Source organism: Rana temporaria, chromosome 3 (assembly GCF_905171775.1).
Source record: "Rana temporaria chromosome 3, aRanTem1.1, whole genome shotgun sequence".
Lineage (NCBI taxonomy): Eukaryota > Metazoa > Chordata > Amphibia > Anura > Ranidae > Rana > Rana temporaria.
The window spans coordinates 47,138,622-47,166,201 of record NC_053491.1 but is presented as its reverse complement, the minus strand read 5'-3'; the positions used below and the strand labels follow the sequence as shown (position 1 = coordinate 47,166,201).

General features: G+C 43.6%; 1 protein-coding gene across 1 annotated transcript in view; it reads right to left on the bottom strand.

The window, feature by feature from the left end:
- The window catches only part of STRC (stereocilin), a 152,935-nt gene that overhangs the window by 99,477 nt on the left and 25,878 nt on the right, over positions 1–27,580 (bottom strand). Inside the window, exons 6-11 of the mRNA XM_040341538.1 lie at positions 23,563–23,673; positions 21,392–21,558; positions 19,000–19,186; positions 10,842–10,951; positions 1,698–1,830; positions 697–879 (exon numbers count right to left, since the gene is read on the bottom strand). Coding sequence (XP_040197472.1) covers positions 697–879; positions 1,698–1,830; positions 10,842–10,951; positions 19,000–19,186; positions 21,392–21,558; positions 23,563–23,673 — 891 coding nt within the window. The remainder of the gene's footprint in view (positions 1–696; positions 880–1,697; positions 1,831–10,841; positions 10,952–18,999; positions 19,187–21,391; positions 21,559–23,562; positions 23,674–27,580) is intronic.

Below are 27,580 nucleotides of genomic sequence, written 5' to 3'. Positions count from 1 at the left end.
ATAAATAAAAACGAATTTCGGGGGTAACTAAATAAATGTATTTTTCGGACGAAAACAAAATTCCGAAACAAAATATTTCAGTGTGCACATGTCTAGTAGGAACCACCAACTAATTGTCAGAGCTGGGCTCAGCCCTTCCTTCTCTGAGCTGGCCGCTTAGCTGTCGGCTAATTGCCAGCTATTATCTCTCCACAGTGACTCACCTGTTGATGATCCTGCTCGTCAGTCCTGCCTACTTAGGCCCCCTTCACACTTATACGATTTGTCCCACGATTTGTGATGGCAAAGTAGCATGACAAGTCGTTTCCCATGATTTCCAATGACAAACATTCATATTAGTACGACTTCAAGTCCGGTTGCTCACTGCCTTCGCCTTGGTCAACATCACAGAGACTCCTGCGTTCCTGTTGAAGACTTGCTTGGCTGACGTCCCTTCTGGCTCCTGAACCCGCTTGCTGTTCTACATGTTCTTCTCTGGCTCGTTGACATTTGGCTTGGCTGACTATCCGATCCGGTTCCTGAACTCTGGCTATGTTTTAACTACGCTTACTCTGTTTATCTTTTTATTATTATTAAACAAGTGTGATTTAACTGTACTTCTGTCTCTGTCTGATTCATGGTTTCTGACACTAATCCTAAACTTGTCAATATATATACGCCATCTACTGTTTAGATTCCAAAAGGAAGTGACTTTACCTGAGCAAGTGAAAGGTCAGAGGCTTGTATTGCTGTCAGAAGATTAATCACATGACTGTGCGGAAGTGTCCGGAAAAATGACACTCCTAGTTCGGAAAGCAGACTTCTCCAAGTGACGAGCTCATTAAGGTCCAATGAATGTACACTGACTTTTCTCAGCACATCCACTAATGAATAAGCCAGCTGAAATATAAACATGGACATTTAACTAATTACACATGGAGCTGAAGCTATGCAATAACAAGGTGCACCGAATATGGACCCAGTACAGTGACAAGAAGAGCTATTACACATACGACAAGTGTATTTGGACATTTTAGCTACTCATCTCTTCTACATACAGTAATTTGAAAGAAAAAAAATGAATGCTGCCTCCAGATTCATCCACCTTGCCAACTGCTCAGTGTCTGCTACCCCTCTGTGCCAACCGCTCCACTGGCTTCCACTCTTCCAATACTAACAACTTACAAAGCCACCCACAACTCGGCCCCCAGCTACATCACTATCCTAGTCTCAAAATACCAACCAAATTATTCTCTTTGTTCCTTCCAAGACCTCCTGCTCTCTAGCTCCCTTGTCACCTTCTCCCATGCTCGCCTCCAGAACTTCTCCAGAGCCTCTCCCAACCTCTGGAACACCCTACCCCAATCTGTCCAGCTATCTCCTACTCTATCCACTTTTAGACGATCCCTGAAAACCCTCCTCTTCAGAAAGGCCTATCCTGCCCCTGCCTAACTACTTTACTTTTATTTTCTCCATCAGCTCATCCCCCACAGTTATTACGTTTTGTATCTCTTAAATCTTCCTCTTAGATTGTAAGCTCTAATGAGCAGGGCCCTCAGATTCCTCCTGTATTAAATTGTGCTATAGTTGTGCTGTCTGCCCTTATGTTGTAAATTGCTGTGCAAACTGTTGGCGCTATAGAAATCCTGTATAAGAACAATAAAACAAATTGTGGGACTAAATAGCAAGCTATAGAACTAAAGAAAAAAAACACATACTCGCCCACGATGGGACAAAGTCTTCTGTGAAATGCATTCAAGTAGCTTCTTCTCCAACACTCCTAATGGGTAGTGGAAAGGCTGAAGGTTTTGCAGGTCCTCATATGTCAAATAGCAAATGAAGCCATCAAGTCTTTGTACATGTCAGTGGAAAGAAAAAAAGACAAATACATAGTTGAAGAAATCAAGATATCAGAAACTGACTGTAATAACCAGACACACTGGGCCAGATTCACGCAGAATCGCGGCGGCGTAACGTATCGTAGATACGTTACACCGCCGCAAGTTTTCATCGCAAGTGCCTGATTCACCAAGCACTTGCGTGAAAACTTACGCCGGCGGCCTTCCGGCGTAAGCCCGCGTAATTCAAAGGGGCGTGTGCCATTTAAATTAGGCACGCTCCCGCGCCGGACCTACTGCGCATGCTTTGTTTTGAAATTCCCGCCGTGCTTTGCGCGAAGTGACGTAAATTTTTTCGAGCGGCAACGTGCGTAGCGTACTTTCGTATTCCCGGACGTCTTACGCAAGAAGAAAAAAAATTTCAATTTCGACGCGGGAACGACGGCCATACTTTATACAGCACATACGTGTGCTGTGTAAAGTTAGGGCACCTAAAACGACGACTAACTTTGCGACGGGAAACTAGACTAGCAGCGACGTAGCGAACGCGAAAAACCGTCGTGGATCGCCGTAACTACTAATTTGCATACCCGACGCTGGTTTACGACGCGAACTCCCCCCAGCGGCGGCCGCGGTATTGCATCCTAAGATCCGACAGTGTAAAACAATTACACCTGTCGGATCTTAGGAATATCTATGCGTAACTGATTCTATGAATCAGTCGCATAGATACTCTGAGATACGACGGCGTATCTGAGATATGACGGAGTAACTGAGATACGACGGAGTATCTGAGATATGACGTCGTATCTCCGCTGTGAATCTGGCCCACTGGAGTTAACGTCAGTGTTAATTTTGTCAACTAAAATATTTTCGTAGACTAAATTAATACTATTTGAGTCTACTAAATACAACTAAAACCATTGAGATGACTAAAATACAACTAAAACTAAAATGGCATTTTAGTCAAACTATGACTAAAACAAAATAAAAATTTGATGGCAAAATTAATACTGCACTACCACGTTTGAATATTTAGGAGGCATCCACTAAGCTGCTAAAAGAAAAAAAAAATAAGAAAAAGGCTTTTCTTATTTTCTTTCCTAATATTTAACCACTTGCCGACCAGCTGCCACAGTTATACTGCGGCAGGGTGGCTCTATTGCGGGAATCGCCATACCAGTACGGCGCTTTGTGTAATAGATAAAGTGGGCACATGCACGTAGCCAGCGCCAATGTGCGTGGTCGGCGGCCGCGATGTCCGCCAGCCACCCGCGATCCCTCCACAGAGAGGCAGAACGGGGATTTGCCAGTGTAAACAAAGTCATTAGGAACAGCGATTTCTCTGTACTCCCAGTCAGTCCTATCCCCATATAGTTAGAAACACCTCCCTAGGGAACACTTAACTCCTTGATCGCCCCTAGTGTCATTTATTTATAATCAGTGCATTTTTATAGCACTAATCGCTGTATAAATGTCATTGGTCCCAAAAAAAGGGTCAAAAGTGTCCGATCTGTCTGCCGCAATGTCACAGTCCCGCTAAAAATCGCAGATCACCGACATTACTAGTAAAAAAATAATAATAAAAATGACATAAATCTGTCCCCTATTTTGTAGACACTATAACTTTTTTACCAAAAATATGTAGAAGAATACATATTGGCCTAAACTGATGAAGAAATCATTTTTTTTACATTTTTGGGGGGGGATATTTATTATAGCAAAAAGTAAAAAAAAAAAAAATTGTCGGCCTAATTTTGTTTATAGCGCAAAAAAAAACAAAAAACGCAGCTGTAATCAAATACCACCAATTGTGGGAAAAGGGACATACAGTAGGTGTTTGTGATATTGTGTTTTTAGCACGACAGCATCGCGCTGATTCTCGGCGACATGGTGCCGAGATCTCGCCGACATCTCGCACTCACTGGAATAGTGACAGCACATCCCAGCAAGCGCGTCAAGGAAGCGACGGGAGATCCGACTTGGATTCCCGCCAATTCTACACGTGTGCGGCGTTTGTTATGAATCCTGAGGGGGAAGTCCCCGCCGGATTTTAAATAAAAATCCGGCATGGGTTCCCCCCTCAGGAGCATACCGGGCCCTTAGGTCTGTTATGGGTTGTAAGGAGAGCCCCCCCTATGCCGAAAAAACGGCGTAGGGGGTCCCCCTACAATCCATACCAGACCCGTATCCAAAGCACGCTACCCGGCCGGCCAGTAAAGGAGTGGAGACGAGCGAGCGCCCCCCCCCCCCTCCTGAGCCGTACCAGGCTGCATGCCCTCAACATGGGGGGGTTGGGTGCTCTGGCGCAGGGGGGCGCACTGCGGGGGCCCCCCCACCCCAGAGCACCCTGTCCCCATGTTGATGAGGACAGGGCCCCTTCCCGACAACCCTGGCCGTTGGTTGTCGGGGTATGCAGGCGAGAGGCTTATCGGAATCTGGGTGCCCCCTTTAATAAGGCGGCCCCCAGATACCGGCCCCCCACCCTAAGTGAATGGATATGGGGTACATCGTACCCCTAACCATTCACCTGTAGGAAAAATTTCAAAGTTAATAAACACACCACACAAGGGTTTTTAAAATAATTTATTTTTCTGCTCCGGAGGCTCCCCCTGTCTTCTTTATTAGCTCTTTTACCAGGGGGAGCTTCTTTGACGTCTTCGGGTGGGTGGGGGCCGCCGTCTGGTTCTCTTCCACCTCCGGGGGGAGTCGCTTTTAAAAAAGCCCCCACCCCCCGGCGGGTTTCCTCCGGCGTCTTCGGCGGGGGGGCTTCTTCTTCCACTATCCCGACGGGTCTTCTCCGCTTATATAGACCTCACAATCCCATCATGCTCTGGTACCTACCCATGTGATACCTACCCACGTGGGTAGGTATCACATGGGTAGGTACAGAGCATGATGGGACTGTGAGGCCTATATAGGTCCGATGCAAGCCGCGCATCCGTCATTTCAGCGAGAAGAGCCGGCGTGTCAACATCTGGAGAAGAGAAGAAGATGACGTCACAGCCCGGAAGAAGAAGATGACGTCACAGCACGGAAGAAGAAGATAGACGTTCAGCGCTGAAGGAGAAGGCACCGGACAGCTGGAGGAAGAACCGGGGTGCGCCGAGTCAACAGCGGAGAGCGGCGAACATAGCAGAAGACCCCCGGAGAGTGAAGAAGACCCCCCGGATAGCCGAAGAAGACCCCCCAGGATTGCGGAAGAAGAAGCACACCACCCCCCGCCGAAGACGTCGGAGGAAACCCGCCGAGGAGTGGGCGCTTTTATAAAAGGGACCCCCCCCGGCGGTGGAAGAGAACCAGACGGCGGCGAAGAGCGGCCCCCACCCGAAGACGTCAAAGAAGAAGCCCTCCCTGGTAAACAGAGCTAAAGAAGACAGGGGGCGGCCTCCGGAGCAGACTAATAAATTATTTTAAAAACTCTTGTGTTGTGTTTATTGACTTTAACATTTTTCCTCCAGGTGAATGGGTAGGGGTACGATGTACCCCATATCCATTCACTTAGGGTGGGGGGCCGGTATCTGGGGGCCCCCTTATTAAAGGGGGCTCCCAGATTCCGATAAGCCTCCCGCCCGCATACCCCGACAACCAACGGCCAGGGTTGTCGGGAAGGGGCCCTGTCCTCATCAACATGGGGACAGGGTGCTCTGGGGTGGGGGGGCCCCCGCAGTGCGCCCCCCTGCCCCAGAGCACCCAACCCCCCCATGTTGAGGGCATGCAGCCTGGTACGGCTCAGGAGGGGGGGCGCTCGCTCGTCCCCACTCCTTTCCTGGCCAGCCGGGTAGCGTGCTTTGGATACGGGTCTGGTATGGATTGTAGGGGGACCCCCTACGCCGTTTTTTCGGCGTAGGGGGGGCTCTCCTTACAACCCATAACAGACCTAAGGGCCCGGTATGCTCCTGAGGGGGGAACCCATGCCGGATTTTTATTTAAAATCCGGCGGGGACTTCCCCCTCAGGATTCATAACAAACGCCGCACACGTGTAGAATTGGCGGGAATCCAAGTCGGATCTCCCGTCGCTTCTATGACGGCTTTGTCTCTATCGCGGCAAGCCAGCTCGGCGCTGGCTCCCGCGATGGGGCTCGTAGGTGCTCAATCTCGCCGAGAAAGGGAGCGAGATTGACACAATATCACGTGCACCTACTGTACATTTTATTTGGGTACAAATTTGTCAGTTAAGTGTGATATAGCAAAAAAAATGGCCTGGTCTTTAAGGAGATAAATCCTTTCGGGGCTGAAGTGGTTAATGTTGGTAATTTATTCAGGTAATATGTGCAATGGCATTACAGTCAATAGAGTTAACAGTTTATTTTTTGTTTATATTTTCAAGTTGTACTTCTGCTTATCAAAAAGCAATATATTTGTTTGTTTATGAAACTTGGTTTTATTTATAAAGACGTTATACAGTCAGGTCCATAAATATTGGGACATCGACACAATTCTAATTGTTTTGGCTCTATACACCACCACAATGGATTTGAAATGAAACGAACAAGATGTGCTTTAACTGCAGACTTTCAGCTTTAATTTGAGGGTATTTACATCCAAATCAGGTGAACGGTGTAAAAATTACAACAGTTTGTATATGTGCCTCCCACTTATTAAGGGATCAAAAGTAATGGGACAACTGGCTGCTCAGCTGTTTCATGGCCAGGGTGTGTGTTATTCCCTCATTATCCCATTTACAAGGAGCAGATAAAAGGTCCAGCGTTCATTTCAAGTGTGCTATTTTCATTTGGAATCTGTTGCTGTCAACTCTCAATATGAGATCCAATGAGCTGTTTTATCAGTAAAGCAAGCCATCATTAGGCTGAAAAAACAAAATAAACCCATCAGAGAGATAGCAAAAACATTAGATGTGGCCAAATCAACTGTTTGGAACATCCTTTAAAAAGAAAGAACGCACTGGTGAACTGAGCAACACCAAAAGACCCGGAAGACCACGGAAAACAATTGTGGTGGATGACCAAATAATTCTTTCCCTGGTGAAGAAAACACCCTTCACAACAGTTGGCCAGGTCAAGAACACTCTCCAGGAGGTAGGTGTATGTGTGTCAAAGTCAAAAATCAAGAGAAGACTTCACCAGAGTGAATACAGAGGGTTCACCACAAGATGTAAACCATTGGTGAGCCTCAAAAACGGGAAGGCCAGATTAGAGTTTGCCAAACAACATCTAAAAAAGCCTTCACAGTTCTGGAACAACATCCTATAGACAGACGAGACCAAGATCAACTTGTACCAGAGTGATGGGAAGAGAAGAGTATGGAGAAGGAAAGGAACTGCTCATGATCCAAAGCATACCACCTCATCAGTGAAGCATGGCGGTGGTAGTGTCATGGCGTGGGCATGTATGGAACTGGTTCTCTTGTATTTATTGATGATGTGACTGCTGACAAAAGCAGCAGGATGAATTATGAAGTGTTTGGGGCAATATTATTATCGGCTCATATTCAGCCAAATGCTTCAGAACTCATTGGACGGCGATTCGCAGTGCAGATGGACAATGACGCGAAGCATACTGCGAAAGCAACTAAAGAGGTTTTTAAGAGAAAGAAGTGGAATGTTATGCAATGGCCAAGTCAATCACCTGACCTGAATCTGATTGAGCATGCATTTCACTTGCTGAAGACAAAACTGAAGGGAAAATGCCCCAAGAACAAGCAGGAACTGAAGACAGTTGCAGTAGAGGCCTGGCAGAGCATCACCAGGGATGAAACCCAGCATTTGGTGATGTCTACACATTCCAGACTTCAGGCTGTAATTGACTGCAAAAGGATTTGCAACCAAGTATTAAAAAGTGAAAGTTTGATTTATGATGGTTAATCTGTCCCATTACTTTTGGTCCCTTAAAAAGTGGGAGGCACATATACAAACTGTTGTAATTCCTACACCGTTCATCTGATTTGGATGTAAATACCCTCAAGTTAAAGCTGAAAGTCTGCAGTTAAAGCACATCTTGTTGGTTTCATTTCAAATCCATTGTGGTGGTGAATAGAGCCAAAAAGATTAGAATTGTGTCGGTGTCCCAATATTTATGGACCTGACTGTATATCACAATGGCTAAATCTGTGTCTGCAGTGCATTTTCAAACCTTAACCACTTCAGCCCCGGACCATATTGCTGGTCAATGACCAGGCCACTTTTTTGCGATTCTGCACTGCGTCGCTTTAACTGACAATTGCGCGGTCTTGCGACCTGGCTCCCAAACAAAATTGGCGTCCTTTTTTTGCCACAAATAGAGCTTTCTTTTGGTGGTATTTGATCACCTCTGCGGGGTTTTTTTCTGCGCTATAAACAAAAATAGAGCGACAATTTTGAAAAAAAATAAATAGTTTTTACTTTTTGCTATAATAAATATCCCCCAAAAATATATAAAAAAAAATGTTTCCTCAGTTTAGGCCGATACGTATTCTTCTACATATTCGTAAAAAAACATATTCGTAAAAAAAAAAAAAATTGCAATAAGCGTTTATTGACTGGTTTGCGCAAAAGTTATAGCGTTTACAAAATAGGGGATAGTTTTATGGCATTTCTATTAATATTTTTTTTTTTTACTAGTAATGGCGGCGATCAGCGATTTATTTTTTTTGGTACTGCGTCATTATGGCGGACACTTCGGACACTTTTGACACATTTTTGGGACCATTGGCATTTTTATAGCGATCAGTGCTATAAAAATGCATTGATTACTATAAAAATGCCACTGACAGGGAAGGGGTTAACATTAGGGGGCGAGGAAGGGGTTAATCATGTTCCCTGGGTGTGTTGTAACTGAAGGGGGGGTGGGACTGACATGGGGAAATGACAGATCGCTGTTCATACATTGTATGAACAGACGATAGGTAATTTCTCCCCCCGACAGGACCGGGAGCTCACAGCTCACACAAAGCTCCCGATTCTCGCTCTGTAACGAGTGATCGTGGGTGCCCGGCGGTGGTCACGCGCGTCGGGATCAGGGGCGAAGCAAGATCATACTTCTCAAATGTTGTAAAACATTTTAAATTAATTAAAAAAATACAACAAAAGTTAAATTATAAAGAGACAAGCAACAATACACATAAAAGGTATAGAGATAGAAAACAAACGTAAGTGTTTGAAAAAGAGAGCTGATCCATTTTATGTATTGAAATCTTACAATTATAATCTATTCATTCAATAAAATATGTAATTTTCCTTGCATAAAACACAATTAACCATTTAAGGACCGCCTCCTGCATATATACGTTGGCAGAATGGCACGGCTGGGCACATGTACGTCCTGTACTAGTACCCAGCCGTGGGTCGCGGGCGCGCTCCTGTGACCCCGTCCGAAGCTCTGGGACCCGCGGACCCGATTGCCGCAGGAGTCCTGCGATCGGTCCCCGGAGCTGAAGAACGGGGAGAGCCGTGTGTAAACACGGCTTCCCCGTTCTTCACTGTGGCGGCTGCATCGATCGTGTCATCCCTTTTATAGGGGGACACAATCGATGACGTCACACCTACAGCCACACTCCCCTACAGTTGTAAACACACTTCAGGTCACACATAACCCCATCAGCGCCCCCTTGTGGTTAACTCCCAAACTGCAACTGTCATTTTCACAATAAACAATGCATTTTAAATGCATTTTTTGCTGTGAAAATGACAATGGTCCCAAAAATGTGTCAAAATTGTCCGAAGTGTCCGCCATAATGTCGCAGTCACGAAAAAAAATCGCTGATCGCCGCCATTAGTAGTAAAAAAAAAAAAATAATAAAAATGCAATAAAACTATCCCCTATTTTGTAAACGCTATAAATTTTGCGCAAACCAACCGATAAACGCTTATTGCGATTTTTTTTTACCAAAAATAGGTAGAAGAATACGTATCGGCCTAAACTGAGGAAAATTTTTTTTTTTTATATATTTTTGGGGGATATTTATTATAGCAAAAAGTAAAAAATATTGCATTTCTTTTCAAAATTGGCGCTCTATTTTTGTTTATAGCGCAAAAAATAAAAAAACTGCAGAGGTGATCAAATACCATCAAAAGAAAGCTCTATTTGTGGGAAAAAAAGGACGCGCAATTGTCAGTTAAAGCGACGCAGTGCCGAATCGCAAAAAGGGGCAAGGTCCTTTAGCTGCATTTTGGTCCGGGTCTTAAGTGGTTAAAGACATTACATTTACTTTTTTATAAGATATAATAAATTACAGTGTCAGTTTCCGTGCCCGTTCGATTATTACTCACCCACATGGAGGAGTCCGCAGATAGGTGCCAAATAGGATACTCCCCCCCCCCCCCCTTTCCCCTTCTCTTCCTTCTCCCCTATCCCTTCCCACATGTCACTAATTTTTATTTCTTGGTTCATGGTTTGAACTAAGCTGATTTATACACACTACATCAACACCTAGATACTGGCTTGGGTTATTCGGGTGAATTGGCTGGCATGTGCAGGTTTGTTACCCAGTGACGAGCATCCTACTTGGCACCTAGCCGCAGACGGAGAGACTCCTTCACGTGGATGAGTAACAATTGAACGGGCACGGAAACAGACACTGCAATTCATTATGTCTTATAAAAAAGTAAATGTCATGTCTTTATGTTCTGTTTTATGCAGTGCTACATCTTTGTATCTTCTGTCTTTCTCAAAAAAATATCCCCTGAGGAAGCCCTGGGCGGCGAAACATGTCGGGATAGTCACTCGATTACCACTTTTTCAATTATACTTGAAGACAAGATGATTTCACGCACCTGTATATCATAAGTACAAAACATTTTTAATTCTGTACCGTGTGTACTAAAAAAAAAATGTCTTGTACTTTTATAAATCTTAGTATTTATTACTGTTCTCCTTGCCGGCACCCCCAAAAATCCCCCCCCCCCCAAAAAAAAAAATTGTCTCTATTTCTCAGGGATATTGGTGCCTTTTTTTCTTTGTCATCTACCCATATCTCCATTAATCATATCATTTTCCTTCTAGTGATCCTGTACAACTATTGCACTTGCTGGTAGCAGGTAATACAATCCCAGAGCAGGAAATTCATTGTTGAATAGCACTATATACCTCTTTATTTTGTCTACGTCTTGGCTCTGGTTCATCAGGCTCTGTGCCACAAAACGTCCATGCATCATACCCAGGTTCACATCTTTCCAGCCATCTGCCAGCAATTTAATCTGTTGGGCACAAAACAAGTGATTAGTATGACTGTCAGTACCTCACTAGCGTCCCTTTTATCCTGAGCTTGTACACTTCCCTAACACAGTAATCTTATGTATAATACATTACACAAATCTACTGTAATGATCACTATGACATTAAAAGTGCAGTCAGATTAAATTCAGGGAGCAGCTTGCCCATTCTTCTTGTAGGACATTCAGGCGTATTAAATAAATCAGTGATATTAGACAAGATACAGACTGGTGTAACTGACAGCAACCAATAAGATTTAAGTGAATTGTGATTGGTTTCTATGTGTTTTTGCAGTTTGCTATTTAATGTATTGAACAATAAGTTATCTACCACTTCTAGGCCAAAATGTTAAGAACAATTAAACTACAATTTCCTGCCAGCAACAATATATAATGGATGTATTGTATTGTACAATATATGTAGTGTAACGGTCACCACCGTTTAAGACCTTCCATCCCATCCAAAACAGCTTATCGACACTCCAACCAACAGGCAGACCCGATCCATTCCATAAGAATTCCCTCAATAACGAGACTGACAAGCTCTGTTACTGCGTCAAAATATGAACTCACTTTTAATGGTTTCTTTCAGTCTTATATACAGTTACAATCATGTGACAGTATTCAAAGGGACAATGAGATTTCCACCCCCCTAATCACACACTAAGGCTAATTACTAAACATTCTAGACGTGTCGGCGCCGGCCTATAATTATCATGAGCTCTTTACTGCACATTCCTTCATTAACAGCATAACAAACAAAACACCATCACACATTGAGTTCCCTAGGCAGACGCTCTGTCTCTGACAAGTACATTCCACACATAAACAGTCTTTAGCATACATAATTAGAGTTCTGGGAGCAGACCTGGATTAACACCTGTCCGTTACAACACCTTTACACAAGGACAATGAAATGTCTTCCAGACCCTAACTCAATTAGCATGTCACTAGTCAGGGCTAATCATAGAATGAGTCACTATTGACTGGTTGGGTCACAATTCACCAACATCTTGCAGTATCTCAAATCCTGCAATATGAACTATCAGTGATGTCCCATCTCATGTAATACATGAATTATGATTCACTTGCCACCCCATGCCCAAAGGGCACAGGGTGGACTCAGACCCAAGAGTTATCAGTGACGCTGACACAGGAGTATCCCCCATCCTCACAAAGTCTCTGGGTTTCACGGGTCATCCTGTTACATGTAGCATTAACAATTTATGTAGTGCTTTACATATACAGTAAAACCTTGGTTTGCGAGCATAATTCGTTCCAGAAACATGCTTGAAATCCAGGGGTGCCCAACCAGTGCCCTGGGGCCCAACCAGTGCCCTCGGAGCCCTCTGATGTGGCCCAAGACCTCCTACTTTGGGATGGAATAGAATACGATTATTAAAATCGCAGTGTATATATGGGCATATCTGTTCTGCAGTGGTTACTGGGCTGCTTTCAAACCGATCCGAGAATAGTGGGTTGTGTCCGTGTCCGCACTGCATATACAGAGCAGACACGGACCTGTCACCCGTCTGCTTCACTCATTGTGGCTCGTGACCTGTTACAAAGTCGCTTAATGGGCCCTCGCTCTTCAAAAGGTTGGGCACCCCTGTTGTAATCCAAAGCACTTGTATATCAAAGCATTTTTTTACAGGGTATAAAAGATAAGAGAGGAACCTCTAAGTGTAGCAATAAATTGTTAAATGTTGTACCGTCATTAAATGTAACCATATTTCTACACTTAGAGGCTCCTCTCTTCTTTTTTATACTCTGTTGTGACATGACACTATTCTTATATCAAGACATCGCTTGTATATCAAGGCAAAATTTATTAAAACATTTTGCTTGTCTTGCAAAACGCTCTCAAACCAAGGTTTTACTGTATTTTGCATTCACATCAGCCCCTGCACTTAAGAAGCTTACAGTCGAAGGTCCCAAATGTACAAGCTTACGTACACAATTTTTAGGGTCAGTTTAGACAGAGGCCAATTACACTACCAGAATGTCTTTGGAGTGTGTGAGGAAACCCACACAAGCACAGGAAGAACGTGCAAGCTCAATGATTGGGATAAAAACCAACAAAACAGAAGTGCTACAGACACAGTGTTGTGTGCGTGTCTGTGTGTATATATATATATATACACACACACATACAGTACACCCCTCAAATTTATGTAAATATTTTATTATATCTTTTTATGTGACAACACTGAAGAAATTACACTTTGCTACAATGTAAAGTAGTGAGTGTACAGCTTGTATAACAGTGAAAATTTACTGTCCCCTCAAAATAACTCAACACACAGCCATTAATGTCTAAGCCGCTGGCAACAAAAGTGAGTACACCCCTAATTGAAAATGTTCAAATTGGGCCCAAAGTGTCAATATTTTGTGTGCCCACCATTATTTTCCAGCACTGCCTTAACCCTCTTGGGCAGGGGTCTCCGAACTTTTCAAACAAAGGGCCAGTTTATTGTCCTTCAGACTTTAGGAGGGCCGAATTGTGGCCAGCGGGAGTAAAACATTTCCCTGCCCAGCATTGGTGAGAGTAAATTTGGCCTCAGTCAGTAGGATAAGGAGTAGTGCCCCTATTAATAGGAGTAATTGTGTCTCATGATTGGTATCAGCGAAATAAATTGTGCCTCCTTGTTGGCATCAGTGGGAAGAATAGTGCCTCATATCAATGGGAGGAATAAAGCCCCAAGGGCCGGATAAAGGCTAGCAAAGGGCCACATCTGGACCTCGGGCCGCAGTTTGGAGACCCCTGCTTTTGGGCATGGAGTTCACCAGAGCTTCACAGGTTGCCACTGGAGTCCTCTTCCACTCCTCCATGACGACATCCCGGAGCTGGTGGATGTTGGAGACCTTTCGCTCCTCCACCTTCCGTTTGAAGATGCCCCACAGATGCTCAATAGTGTTTAGGTCTGAGGACATGCTTTGCCAGTCCATCACCTTTACCCTCAGCTTCTTTAGCAAGGCAGTGGTCATCTTGGAGGTGTGTTTGGGGTCCTTATCATGTTGGAATACTGCCCTGTGGCCCAGTCTCCGAAGGGAGTGGATCATGCTCTGCTTCAGTATGTCACAGTACATGTTGGCATTCGTGGTTCCCTCAATGATCTGTAGCTCTCCAGTGCCGGCAGCACTCATGCAGCCCCAGACCATGACACTCCCACCACCATGCTTGATTGTAGGCAAGACACACTTGTCTTTGTACTCCTCACCTGGTTGCCGCCACACACACTTGACACCATCTGAACCAAAAAAGTTTATCGTGGTCTCATCAGACCACAGGACATGGTTCCAGTAACCCATGTTACTGGAAGCAAACTGTTTTCATGCTTTCTTGTGCATCATCTTTAGAAGAGGCTTCCTTCTGGGACGACCGCCATGCAGACCAATGTTTGGACATTTTCACTTAGGGGTGTACTCACTTTTTTTGCCAGTGGTTTAGACATTAATGGCTGTGTGTTGAGTTATTTTGAGTGGAAAGCAAATTTACACTGTTATACAAACTGTACACTCACTACTTTACATTGTAGCAAAGTGTAATTTCTTCAGTGTTGTCACATGAAAAGATTAGAATAAAATATTTACAAAAATGTGAGGGGTGTACTTACTTTTGTGAGATACTGTATACATTTATTTTAATTTATTATTGCTTAAACCCTCAGTGCAGATTCCCATTAAAGTGGTTGTATACCCACTTTTTGGACCTAGAATAAGGCTTACCTATAGGTAGTGGAAATATCTCCTAAACGTGCGCCGTTTAGGAGATATTTCATTTGTAGTCTGCCTAAAATTCCAACAGCGCATGCGCAGGGAAGAAACAAAACGAAGTGCCGTTTCTTCCCTAGCCCGTGCCGTTAATCGCGGCTCCCGTGCGAATGCGGGATGTCACACGGCTCCGGTTAATCACAGAGCCGGAGTCCGCGGCCCAAAAGGAAGAGGGGCCAGAAGATGGACGCTGCCTACACAAGGGACATCGCTGTATTCTTTTGCAGGTAAATGGCACTTAATGGGCTAGTATGTGATGCATAGTAGCTCATTATGCTTTTCTTTTGCAGGCTTTACAGCGAGCAAAAGAGTAAGTAAAACCCATCAGAGTTTACTTCCTCTTTAAGTGTTATAACCCATGTTAAAACATTTTCCAAAACTTCTTCCAAATTTAACAATAGAAAACATCTGTATTTTTGTATACTGTAGATCAGTGGTTCTTAACCTTGTTGGAGGTACTGAACCCCACCAGTTTCATATGTGCATTCACCGAACCCTTCTTAATTGGAAAAATAAAATATGATTTTTCGTGTGATGGGCACAGTGGCTGTGTGTGATGGGCACAGTGGCTGCGTGTGATGGGCACAGTGGCTGCGCTTGATGGGCACAGTGGCTGCGCTTGATGGGCACAGTGGCTGCGCTTGATGGGCACAGTGGCTGCGCTTGATGGGCACAGTGGCTGCGTGTGATGGGCACAGTGGCTGCGTGTGATGGGTACAGTGGCTGCGTGTGATGGGCACAGTGACTGCATGTGATGGGCACAGTGGCGTCAATTGATGGCATAGTGAGGCTGCAATTTATATATATTTTTTTTTGCTAGTCGGAGAAGGCTCATTTAAAATAACACAAACACTTTTTTTATCTGCCATTTTATATTAATAAAGTGCTGGTCACCTCATCTCAGTCATTTAATTATATGCTCTTAACAGGTTCTACTTACTTTTAACTACTTACCCCCCGGACCATATTGCTGGTCAAAGACCAGAGCACTTTTTGCGATTCGGGACTGCGACGCTTTAACTGACAATTGCGCGGTCGTGCGACGTGGCTCCCAAACAAAATTGGCGTCCTTTTTTTCCCACAAATAGAGCTTTCTTTTGGTGGTATTTGATCACCTCTGCGGTTTTTATTTTTTGCGCCATAAACAAAAATAGAGCGACAATTTTGAAAAAAAATAATATTTTTTACATTTTGCTGTAATAAATATCCCCCAAAAATATATAAAAAAAAATTTTTTTTCCTTAGTTTAGGCCGATACGTATTCTTCTACATATTTTTCGTAAAAAAAATCGCAATAAGCGTTTATTGATTGGTTTGCGCAAAAGTTATAGCGTTTACAAAATAGGGGGTATTTTTATGGCATTTTTATTAATATATTTTTTTTACTAGTAATGGCGGCGATCAGCGATTTTTTTTCGTTACTGCGACATTATGGCGGACACTTCGGACACTTTTGACCAATTTTTGGGACCATTGGCATTTTTATAGCGATCAGTGCTATAAAAATGCATTAGATTACTATAAAAATGCCACTGGCAGTGAAGGGGTTAACACTAGGGGGCGGGGAAGGGGTTAAGTATGCCTGGGTGTGTTCTTACTGTGGGGGGGGGGTGGCCTCACTAGGGGAAACACTTATCTTCTGTTCATACATTGTATGAACAGAAAATCAGCATTTCCCCCGCTGACAGGACCGAGAGCTGTGTGTTTACACACACAGCTCCCGGTCCCCGCTCTGTAACGAGCGATCGCGTGTGCCCGGCGGCGATCGCGCCCGCCGGGCACACGCACGGGAGTCGGGGGCGAGCGGGCGGCGCGCACGCGCCCCCTAGTGGCGGCTATACGATAGGACGTATAGCTACGGGCTTTCGCCCAGGAGAGCCGACCTGCCGCCGTATAATGACGGTGGCTGGTCGGCTAGTGGTTAAACATACTTAACCCCTTCCCCGCCCCCTAGTGTTAACCCCTTCACTGCCAGTGGCATTTTTATAGTAATCCAATGCATTTTTATAGCAGAGACCAAACAGAGACCAATAATATTCGGTAAGAGGCAGTGTTTGTCTTTGGTGGAAGTGCTTTCTCATCACCTTTCCTGGGATGTTTTACAATTTCTGCACTGGGGACATCTTTATTTGAAACTTCTGTATGGTGGACTTTTGGCTCATTACAGGATTCATCTATCAATATTTTTTTCATTAATACATTTTTTTCATTCATGTTTATATATATATATATATATTTTTCATTCATGTGTATATACTTTTTATTTTTACTTTTTCTTCATTGAGGTATTTTTCACTAAGGACAATTTATTCATTTATTCATATATTTTTCACTGAATATAGTTTCATGTGTCACAGCTCACTGTTTTCTGTTGTCACTCATACTGTATTTGATATATGATTTTGCAGATAGCTGGTTGATTATATTAGCGCGATCTACTTCCTGTTTTTCATGTTTTAAACACAGCGTTCAATGGGGAGCTCTTGGACATCTTTTGGTCCTCTAAATATACTGTATATATCCAGTCAATTGCAAGTGGTGTTAAAGCTGAAGTAAACTCACTTAATCAGCAATAACCATTTGTAATATGTATGCTACTAACATAATTACCGTAAATAGATAGGAAGGTAATTATATTATATTTACCTGTTTTTAACTTTTTTTTTTCCATTTCTTCAGTTGCTTCCTGGTTTCTGGCCTAGGCCAAAATGGTGCCCATACATCCCATGAGTCTTCATGGGCATTTGTTTTCTTTAATCTGGAGGAGGGGATCTTTCTCAGCTAAGCACACCCTCCTGTCTGCAAGCTTGTGCTAAGGGCAGATGGATTCCATGAAGTAAATGTTACATGAATCGTCTGCCCTTACTCAAAATGGCTGTGGTTAGCAATGCTAGGGAGGTATTTTTCAAAGTGATTTCTCAACAAAATAAAGCATAGAGACATGGATGGAGTTTGCTTTAACCACTTAACCCCCGGACCATATTGCTGGTCAAAGACCAGAGCACTTTTTGCGATTCGGCACTGCGTCGCTTTAACTGACAATTGCGCGGTCGTGCGACGTGGCTCCCAAACAAAATTGGCGTCCTTTTTTTCCCACAAATAGAGCTTTCTTTTGGTGGTATTTGATCACCTCTGCTGTTTTTAGTTTTTTGCGCTATAAACAAAAATAGAGCGACAATTTTGAAAAAAAAATGAATATTTTTTACTTTTTGCTATAATAAATATCCCCCAAAAATATATAAAAAAAACATTTTTTTTCCTCGGTTTAGGCCGATACGTATTCTTCTGCATATTTTTCGTAAAAAAAAATCGCAATAAACGTTTATTGATTGGTTTGCGCAAAAGTTATAGCGTTTACAAAATAGGGAGTAGTTTTATGGCATTTTTATTATTATTATTTTTTTTACTAGTAATGGCAGCGATCAGCGTTTTTTTTTTTTCAGTACTGCGACATTATGGCGGACACTTCGGACACTTTTGACACATTTTTTGGGACCATTGGCATTTTTATAGCGATCAGTGCTATAAAAATGCATTGGATTACTATAAAAATGCCACTGGCAGTGAAGGGGTTAACACTAGGGGAAGGGGTCAAGTATGTTCCCTGGGTGTGTTCTAACTGTAGGGGGGTGGCCTCACTAGGGGAAATGACTGATCGCTGTTCATACATTGTATGAACAGACGGTCAGGCATTTCTCCCCTGACCGGGAGCTGTGTGTTTACAAACACAGCTCCCGATCCTCGCTCTGTAACGAGCAATCGCGGGTGCCCGGCGGCGATCGGGCACGCCAACAGGAGTCAGGGACGAACGGGGGGTGCGCGCCTCTGGCGGCGCGCACGCGCCCCTAGTGGCCGTTTAAAGAGCCAACGTTATTGTACGGGCTCTCGCGCAGGGGAGCTGGCCTGCCGCCGTAGAACTGCGGCGGCAGGTCAGCAAGTAGTTAAATATTACAATTAATTAAATAGCGTTTAATGTTTGTGGTGCTCAGATGCAGTTTAGTTACCCTTTAACCTAATAATATAAAATTATTCAATTTTAAGAGTTTTTCTTTTTTTTCAATATTGTTAAGTAACTAGTTATTATATGAACACTCTTAGAAAACATATAGGAAAATCTTAAAGGCACCAGCATTGGGAAAAGTCTACTTTAGATACCCAGGATCAGCAGAAGCAAGTCTGGCAGCGTTGCACACAGTACATGCATGATATATGAAGAACTAAAGCCCATACTACTAGTCTGGTAAACATGACATACTGACCTGATCAGCGCTCAGTTGGATGAAATGACAGAACGGCATGAAGGGTAGAAGTGGTTGAATGGATGTGAGAAAGTGTGGGGGCCACGATGGGATATCACCAATTGTTTTAGTCTGAAGGAGACGTTTCACAAATGCACGCTTCTGAGCAATTTTCATATCTGGACTATGGATCCTGATTGCTTCTAATCTAGAACAAATTAATTATTTTCAGCAAATTATATTTGAACTGAGCTGTATGTACATATATATACACAATGCTGCTTTAAGATGGCCATAGGCGGTTCGAATCTAGGCATGTTCCTGCTGAACTGACTGAGATTTGAACCATGTATGGGCAGGCCGAATGTGTGCCAAAGTTGATCAATCGATCAATTTGGGTACAACCAGTATGTCGGATTTTACATGCGATTATTGCTAGTGGCTGTTATAACCACTAGCAATAATCAATGTGTTGTCCGGGGGGGGGGGGCTGCCTTCGCCTCCCCCTTCCTCAGGGAGAACACAATGGCTACACGGGAGTGTTTGATAGGGGAATCAAGTGATTTTCTTCCCTGCAGTTTTATAACAGTGCTGCTTACCATATACAGTGCCTTGTGAAAGTATTCGGCCCCCTTGAACTTTGCGAACTTTTGCCACATTTCAGGCTTCAAACATAAGGATATAAAACTGTAATTTTTTTTGAAGAATCAACAACAAGTGGGACACAATCATGAAGTGGAACGAAATTTATTGGATATTTCAAACTTTTTTAACAAATAAAAAACTGAAAAATTGGGCGTGCAAAATTATTCAGCCCCTTTACTTTCAGTGCAGCAAACTCTCTCCAGAAGTTCAGTGAGGATCTCTGAATGATCCAATGTTGACCTAAATGACTAATGATGATAAATAGAATCCACCTGTGTGTAATCAAGTCTCCGTATAAATGCACCTGCACTGTGATAGTCTCAGAGGTCCGTTTAAAGCGCAGAGAGAATCATGAAGAACAAGGAACACACCAGGCAGGTCCGAGATACTGTTGTGGAGAAGTTTAAAGCCGGATTTGGATACAAAAAGATTTCCCAAGCTTTAAACATCCCAAGAAGCACTGTGCAAGCGATAATATTGAAATGGAAGGAGTATCAGACCACTGCAAATCTACGAAGACCTGGCCTTTCCTATAAACTTTCAGCTCATACAAGGAGAAGACTGATCAGAGATGCAGCCAAAAGGCCCATGATCACTCTGGATGAACTGCAGAGATCTACAGCTGAGGTGGGAGACTCTGTCCATAGGACAACAATCAGTCATATACTGCACAAATCTGGCCTTTATGGAAGAGTGGCAAGAAGAAAGCCATTTCTTAAAGATATCCATAAAAAGTGTAGTTTAAAGTTTGCCACAAGCCACCTGGGAGACACACCAAACATGTGGAAGAAGGTGCTCTGGTCAGATGAAACCAAAATCAAACTTTTTGGCAACAATGCAAAATGTTATGTTTGGCGTAAAAGCAACACAGCTCATCACCCTGAACACACCATCCCCACTGTGAAACATGGTGGTGGCAGCATCATGGTTTGGGCCTGCTTTTCTTCAGCAGGGACAGGGAAGATGGTTAAAATTGATGGGAAGATGGATGGAGCCAAATACAGGACCATTCTGGAAGAAAACCTGATGGAGTCTGCAAAAGGCCTGAGACTGGGACGGAGATTTGTCTTCCAACAAGACAATGATCCAAAACATAAAGCAAAATCTACAATATAACAAAATAAACATATCCAGGTGTTAGAATGGCCAAGTCAAAGTCCAGACCTGAATCAAATCGAGAATCTGTGGAAAGAACTGAAAACTGCTGTTCACAAAATGCTCTCCATCCAACCTCACTGAGCCCGAGCTGTTTTGCAAGGAGGAATGGGCAAAAATGTCAGTCTCTCGATGTGCAAAACTGATAGAGACATACCCCAAGCGACTTACAGCTGTAATCTCAGCAAAAGGTGGCGCTACAAAATAATAATTTAAGGGGGCTGAATAATTTTGCATGCCCCAATTTTTCAGTTTTTTATTTGTTAAAAAAGTTTGAAATATCCAATAAATTTCGTTCCACTTTATGATTGTGTCCCACTTGTTTTTGATTCTTCAAAAAAAATTACAGTTTTCTATCTTTATGTTTAAAGCCTGAAATGTGGCAAAAGGTCGCAAAGTTCAAAGGGGCCGAATACTTTTGCAAGGCACTGTACAAGCCTTTACATTAGTACTCTAAATACAGATTGCTACATCACTACAATGCAACAAATATAATGAAAAAATAATTAATATATATATTTTTTTAAAACATCTAATAATTATCAAGACAATGAAGATGTATTTATATATGTAAACTTATTGATTAATCTGCTTGCTTGACAGCCTGACTTACACACTCTGATTGGCCAGTAGGTTGAGTGGAAAGCTGACAATGTCAGATATAGACATAAATGGTATAAACTGAGAAAGATCCACAAATATTTGGGGTGTTAAGCGGGGAAACTTTTGGATAACCATTGATGTCAGAGTTTCTAATCCTTTTTCATCTGGTTGTGACACCTGGAGAAAGAAAAGATGTATGTCGTTATAGTAAAAGACAAAACATATATAATACATTTTAAAAATACATTGTTATTTCCAGAGCTTTTTTTCTCAGAAAATAGGCGCAGGAACTCAACCACGACCCCGTTCAGAGTTCACAAACAGTAGAAGGGGCATTAAATACCAGGATTGCATTACATACAGAGTGTAGAGTTCAGGGGGGGGTTACACACAGAGTGCAGAGCTGTGACTTGTACACAAAGAAACCAGACTTCTGTGTTTACAAGTGATTGTGGTGAGCAGGCACCAAAGGGTCTGAGTCAGGTGGTGGAACTCGGTTTCCCCTGAAAAAAAGCCCTGGTTATTTCACAGATCGCAGTGGTGTATACACATAGGGCCAGATTCACAGAGATCGGCGTAACTCTGTGCGGGCGTAGCGCATCTCATATGCGCTTTGCCGACATAACATAGAGAGGCAAGTACAGTATTCACAAAGCACTTGCTCCCTAAGTTACGGCGGTGTAGCGTAAATGGGCCGGCGTAAGCCCGCCTAATTCAAAGTAGGCTGGTAGTGGGCGTGTTGTATTGAAATCAATCGTGACCCCATTTAAATGAAGCGCCGAACGAACAGCGCATGCTCAGAATCACATCGAATTTACGCCGTAGGATACGACGGCTCAATGGCAATGACGTGAACGTAACCTACGCCCAAACCCATTCACGTACGACTTACGCAAACGACGTACAATCTGACGCTTGTTCCGACGTCCATACCTTTGAATTACTTGCGCCTCATATAGCAGGGGTAACTTTACGCTGGACGTATGCCTTACGTAAACGGCATAGCTTAATGCAACGGGCGCAAGTACGTTCGTGAATCGGCGTATCTAGGTCATTTGCATATTCGACGCGTAAATCTACGGAAGCGCCCCTTACGGCCAGCGTAAATATGCACCCAAGATACGACGGCGTAGGAGACTTACGTCGGTAGTATCTTGTCAAAATTCAGGCGTATCTGATTTCCAGAATACGCGTATAGATACGACGGCGCACATTTGGACATTTACGTCAGCGTATCTGGAGATACGTCGTCGTAAGTCCTTTCTGAATCCGGCCCATAATTTGTTCTAACTTGAATGCAATGGATATACCAATAATGAGCACTACACTTTGAAATAACATCTGTATACATCGGCAATAGGAATGTCATTTACATCTTATGGAGACTAAAGAAAGACATAAATGAATCAAGCTCAGCCAGTTCAAATTCCTAGATATCTTGATCCAGAAAAAGTGGAAGCAAAACTGATGTGAAGGAACCCTAATTTAGAAGATTTAGCACAAAGAAAGCTCTGCCATCCTAATAAGGTCCTTGCACCGTATCCACCGCATATACTGTATATAGACCATCATTAAAGGGGTTGTAAAGGTTCATGTTTTTTCACCTTAATGCATCCTATGCATTAAGGTGAAAAAACATCTGACGATTACCGGCCTTCCCAGCCCCCCGTTTTACTTACCTGAGCCCTGGAAAGTCCTGCGTCACGAACGCGCCTTCTCGGCTCTTCATTGGATAGATTAATAGCAGCGCAGTCATTGGCTTACGCTGCTGTCAATCAAATCCAATGACACAGGCGCCGGGGGGTGGGGCCGAGTCCTGCAATTGTTGGCTATGGACGCTTAATGCACGACTCGGGACTGCGCCCGCAAGGTAACCCCCTTGGGGGAGTGCTTCCCAGAGGGGGTTATCTAAAGTTGGGAGGAGCCGAGAGAGACACCTAGGGACCCCAGAACAGGAGGATCGGGGACATTTTGTGCAAAACGAACTGCACAGTGGAGGTAAGTATGATATGTTTGTTATTTAAAGATAATAAAAATGTAACCTTTAAAATCACGTTAAGGTAAAAAAAAAAAAAAAAACACATTAGCCATTGAAACCATTTTAAGCAATAGTTATTATCTATTATAAATGCACGTTACCTTATATTGCTTTGTCATTAATCTAGCTCTACTTCATCTCACCTGAATTCTGGGCCATGACCTATGCATCAGAGAGAGGAACCTTTCCACTGCATCGTTTTCTGCTGACATGAGGACCTTCTGGAATCCTCCTTTAGGCATGTGCAAATATTCCTGTGATATAACAAAATTGTATGACTTGTAATGTAACTCTTAAGATGACCGTCAAGCAGGAAAGGGTCTGCTATTCACTGAAGCAGGACAAGATGTGAAAAATGTCTTCCAGTGCTTTTTTCTTTTTGTTTTTCTTTTGAAAGAGTGTGGAATTTGTCAGTTTTTTATCAGGCCTCGTACACACGACCGAACATGTCTGCTGAAACTAGTCCGCGGACATGTCCGACCGTGTGTAGGGCCTAGCGGACCGGATTCCTGGCAGAGCGGACAGGTTTCCAGCGGACAAAAGTTTCTTAGCATGCTAAGAAACTTGTCCGGTGGAAACCTGTCCGTCGGACATGTCCGATGGTCAGTACGACTCATCGGACATGTCCGCTGGCCCGAGAACCCGCACATGGCGTCAAAGTGATTCGACGCATGCGTGGAAGCATTGAACTTCCGGGTTCGCGCACGTCGCCGCGTCATCGTTGCCACCACGTCACCGCGTCGTCACCGCGTATTCTGTCCGCGGGGAATTTGGTCTGATGGTGTGTACACACATCAGACCAAATTCTGCCAGCAGACATGTCCGATGAAAACGGTCTGCGGACCGTTTTCATCGGACATGTCGGGTCGTGTGTACGAGGCCTCACTGTCACCAAACAGGAATAGGGAAGCTATTGCCGATACCACTGTCACTGTTCTATTACAAATGCTTTTTTACTGCAGAAATGTGAGTGTAACTCCTCCGTTTTATTAATTAAATATTTATTGATTTCTTAACGGAATTACGCTATATTCCTTCTTTCTTCTTCTCTTTTATAAACTGAATGTTTGGGCTGAGTGCCTGTTTAAACTAAACCAACTGAAGTCCACCGTCCTGAACTTATTACCTATCTGGAGGCTGTGTTCATTGAGTGAGCCTGAGGCCCCGTACACACGACCGTTTTCCTCGGCAGAATCCATCAAGAAACTTGGTGGGAGATTTTTTTTGCCGAGGAAACCGGTCGTGTGTACGTTTTTCATCGAGGAAACTGTCGAGGAACTCGATGAGCCAAAAAGAGAGCATCTTTTTCCTTTGACGGGAGTGTGAAAATTGGCTTGTCGAGTTCCTCGACAAGCCTAACAAGGAACTCGACGAGGAAAGGGATGTGTTTCGCCTGACGAGTTCCTCGGTCGTGTTTACGAGGCCTCAGTCTTCCCTGGGTTTAATATACCATAAAGCCTGATTGACTCACTAGGTGTATACGTATCTGAGTTCAATCCCTCTGGTAAACGTTTGGTGTTTCTGGTGGTGGATCTTCTATCAATTTGTTTGACACAACGTCTTATTCACATTTATGATCCATTTTTTGTCACTAATCATTCTGGACACATTTTCACTTGTTTGTATATTGGAATACCCCCATTTTTTTCACTTCCAAGGACATTTTTTGCTTTGGTCTGTAACCATCGCTATTTTATATTTTTTGGCCCGGATTCACAAAGCACTTACGCCAACGTATCTTGAGATACGCCGCGTAAGTGTAAATGTGCGCCGTTGTATCTATGCGCTGTGCCCACAGAACTAGATATGCCTGAAAATAGGTTTGATCCGACTGACGTAACTTTCCTATGCCGGAGAATCGTAGGCGCATATTTACACTGGCCGCCTCATTGCAAATATGCAAATGAGGGAGATACGTCGATTCACATGAACGTAGTTGCGCCCGGCGCATAATATACGCGGTTTGCGTAAGGCTTACGTCCGGTGTAAAGTTATTCCCCATCTATGAGGCGCAGCTCATGCAAAGGTATGGACCAGGGAACAGCCGTCGTATTTTACGTCATTTACGTAGTAGTACGTGAATAGGGTTGGGCTTAGGTTACGTTCACGTCGTAGGCACTGATTCGACGTATCTTAGGCAGTTGTTTCGACGTGATTCTGAGCATGCGCACTGGGATACGTCCATGGGACGGAGCATGCGCCGTACGTTAGTCGTATCTTAATGGCGCTCGGCCCATCATTTACATGGGGTCATGCCTCATTAGCATGGCTCACGCCCACTTCCACTTACGACGACTTACGCCGGGGGAACCCAGCGTAGATTTGGGAGCGAGTGCTTTGTGAATACTGTGCTTTCCGCTCTGCGCTACGCCGGCGTAGCCTAAAAAAGATACGCTACACCGGCATAAACATGCGCAAATGTATGTGAATCCGGGCCTTTGTGTTTATGTATTAAGTTCACTTAAATAGTTCACCTATTATGCACATGCAGGGCAGGACTTAGGGTGGTGGGGGCCCCTGGGCTTGAGTGTTGAAGGGGCCCCCTGGAGCCGAGAATTGGGGGGGATCGAAGTTGTTGAGCGGGGGGGGGGGGCGACTTGAAGTTGTTGAGCGGGGGGGAGCGCATTAAAGTTGTTGAGCGGGGGGGGATTTTGCAGTTGTTGAGGGGGGGAGTGCCTCTCACCTGTGCCAACAGCCGGGGTCACAGACTGTCATTAGCCCGGCTCTCGGCTATCTTCCCTTCAGCAGCCACAGTCCTCCACACACCACTCCGGTTCCTCCTGCTTCCGTGCTGCCTCCTCTTGCAGTGCGGGAAAATTAACCCTTTTGCGGGACTGCGGGAAGAAGCTGTCTGTGCGGGAAAGTCCCACAGAATCCGTGCGTGTTGGGAGGTATGCGCAGGGCCGCCATCAGGAATTTTGGGGCCCCTTGCACAGCTTAAGGCATGGGCCCCCTGAAGCAGAGAACCTAGGGGGGTGGGGGTGCTGCCGCCTGAAATTGAGAAGCGTGGGGGCTGCCGCAAATTGAGAAGCGGGGGGGCCTTTACAAAAAAAAGAAGAAATAAAGAAGAAAACAAATATATATAAATATATGTAGCCATCCGGGGCCCTGGGGACCTCTGGGCCTTTTAATAAAAAGAAAAAATAAACCTCTGGGCCCTTTAATAATAAAAAAAAAAACATTTATAAAAAAATACATAAAAAAAAGGGAGGTTGCCAAACCCGGGGGCCCTGGGGACCTCTGGGCCCCTGGGAACCTCTGGGCCTTTTAATAAAAAATAAAAAAATAAACAAAAATAAAAAAATAAACATTTATAAAAAAAATAAAAAAGGGGGGGGTTGCCACATGGGGCCCTGGGGACCTCTGAGCCCTTTAATAAAAAATATATATATATATATATATATATATATATATATATATATATATATATATATATATATATATATATAAAAAAAAATGTAATTTTTTTTATAAAAAAATAAAAAAGGTGGGTTGCCATCCGGGGGCCCTGGAGACCCCTGGGCCCTTTAATAATAATAATAAAATATATATATATATATATATATATATATAATATTACATATATAAAAATAAAAAATATATAAAAAAAAACATTTTTTTACAAAAAATAAATTAAAAAAAAGGGGGGTTGCCGTCCGGGGCCCTGGGGGCCTCCGGGCCCCTGGGGGCCTCCGGACCCCTAAAAAAAAAAAAAAAAAAAAAAAAAAATTTTTTTTTTTTTTTTTTAAAGGGGGCCCCCTATTGGGTGGGGCCCCTGGGCTTGAGCCCAGTCAAGGCCAATGGTAAGTCCGGCCCTGTGCACATGTAATATCTAGTCTTAGTTTGTTCTAAGACCACTCATTCTTAGCGCTGCACTTACTTATCTTGAAAAGGTAAAAAGAGAGCAAAAAAAGTCTGTATGGCAAAAAAAATTAAAAATAGTACTAAAGTATTAGGGCCAGATTCACAAAGGAGATACGACGGAGTATCTCAGAAACTCTGTCGTATCTCTCAGAGTATCTATGCGACTGATTCATAGGGCCAGATTCACGTAGCTCAGCGGATCTATAGATCCGCTCGATCTACGTGAATTAAGATCCGCTCCCGCAAGTTTAGGAGGCAAGTGGCTAATTCACAAACCACTTACCTCCAAACTTGCGA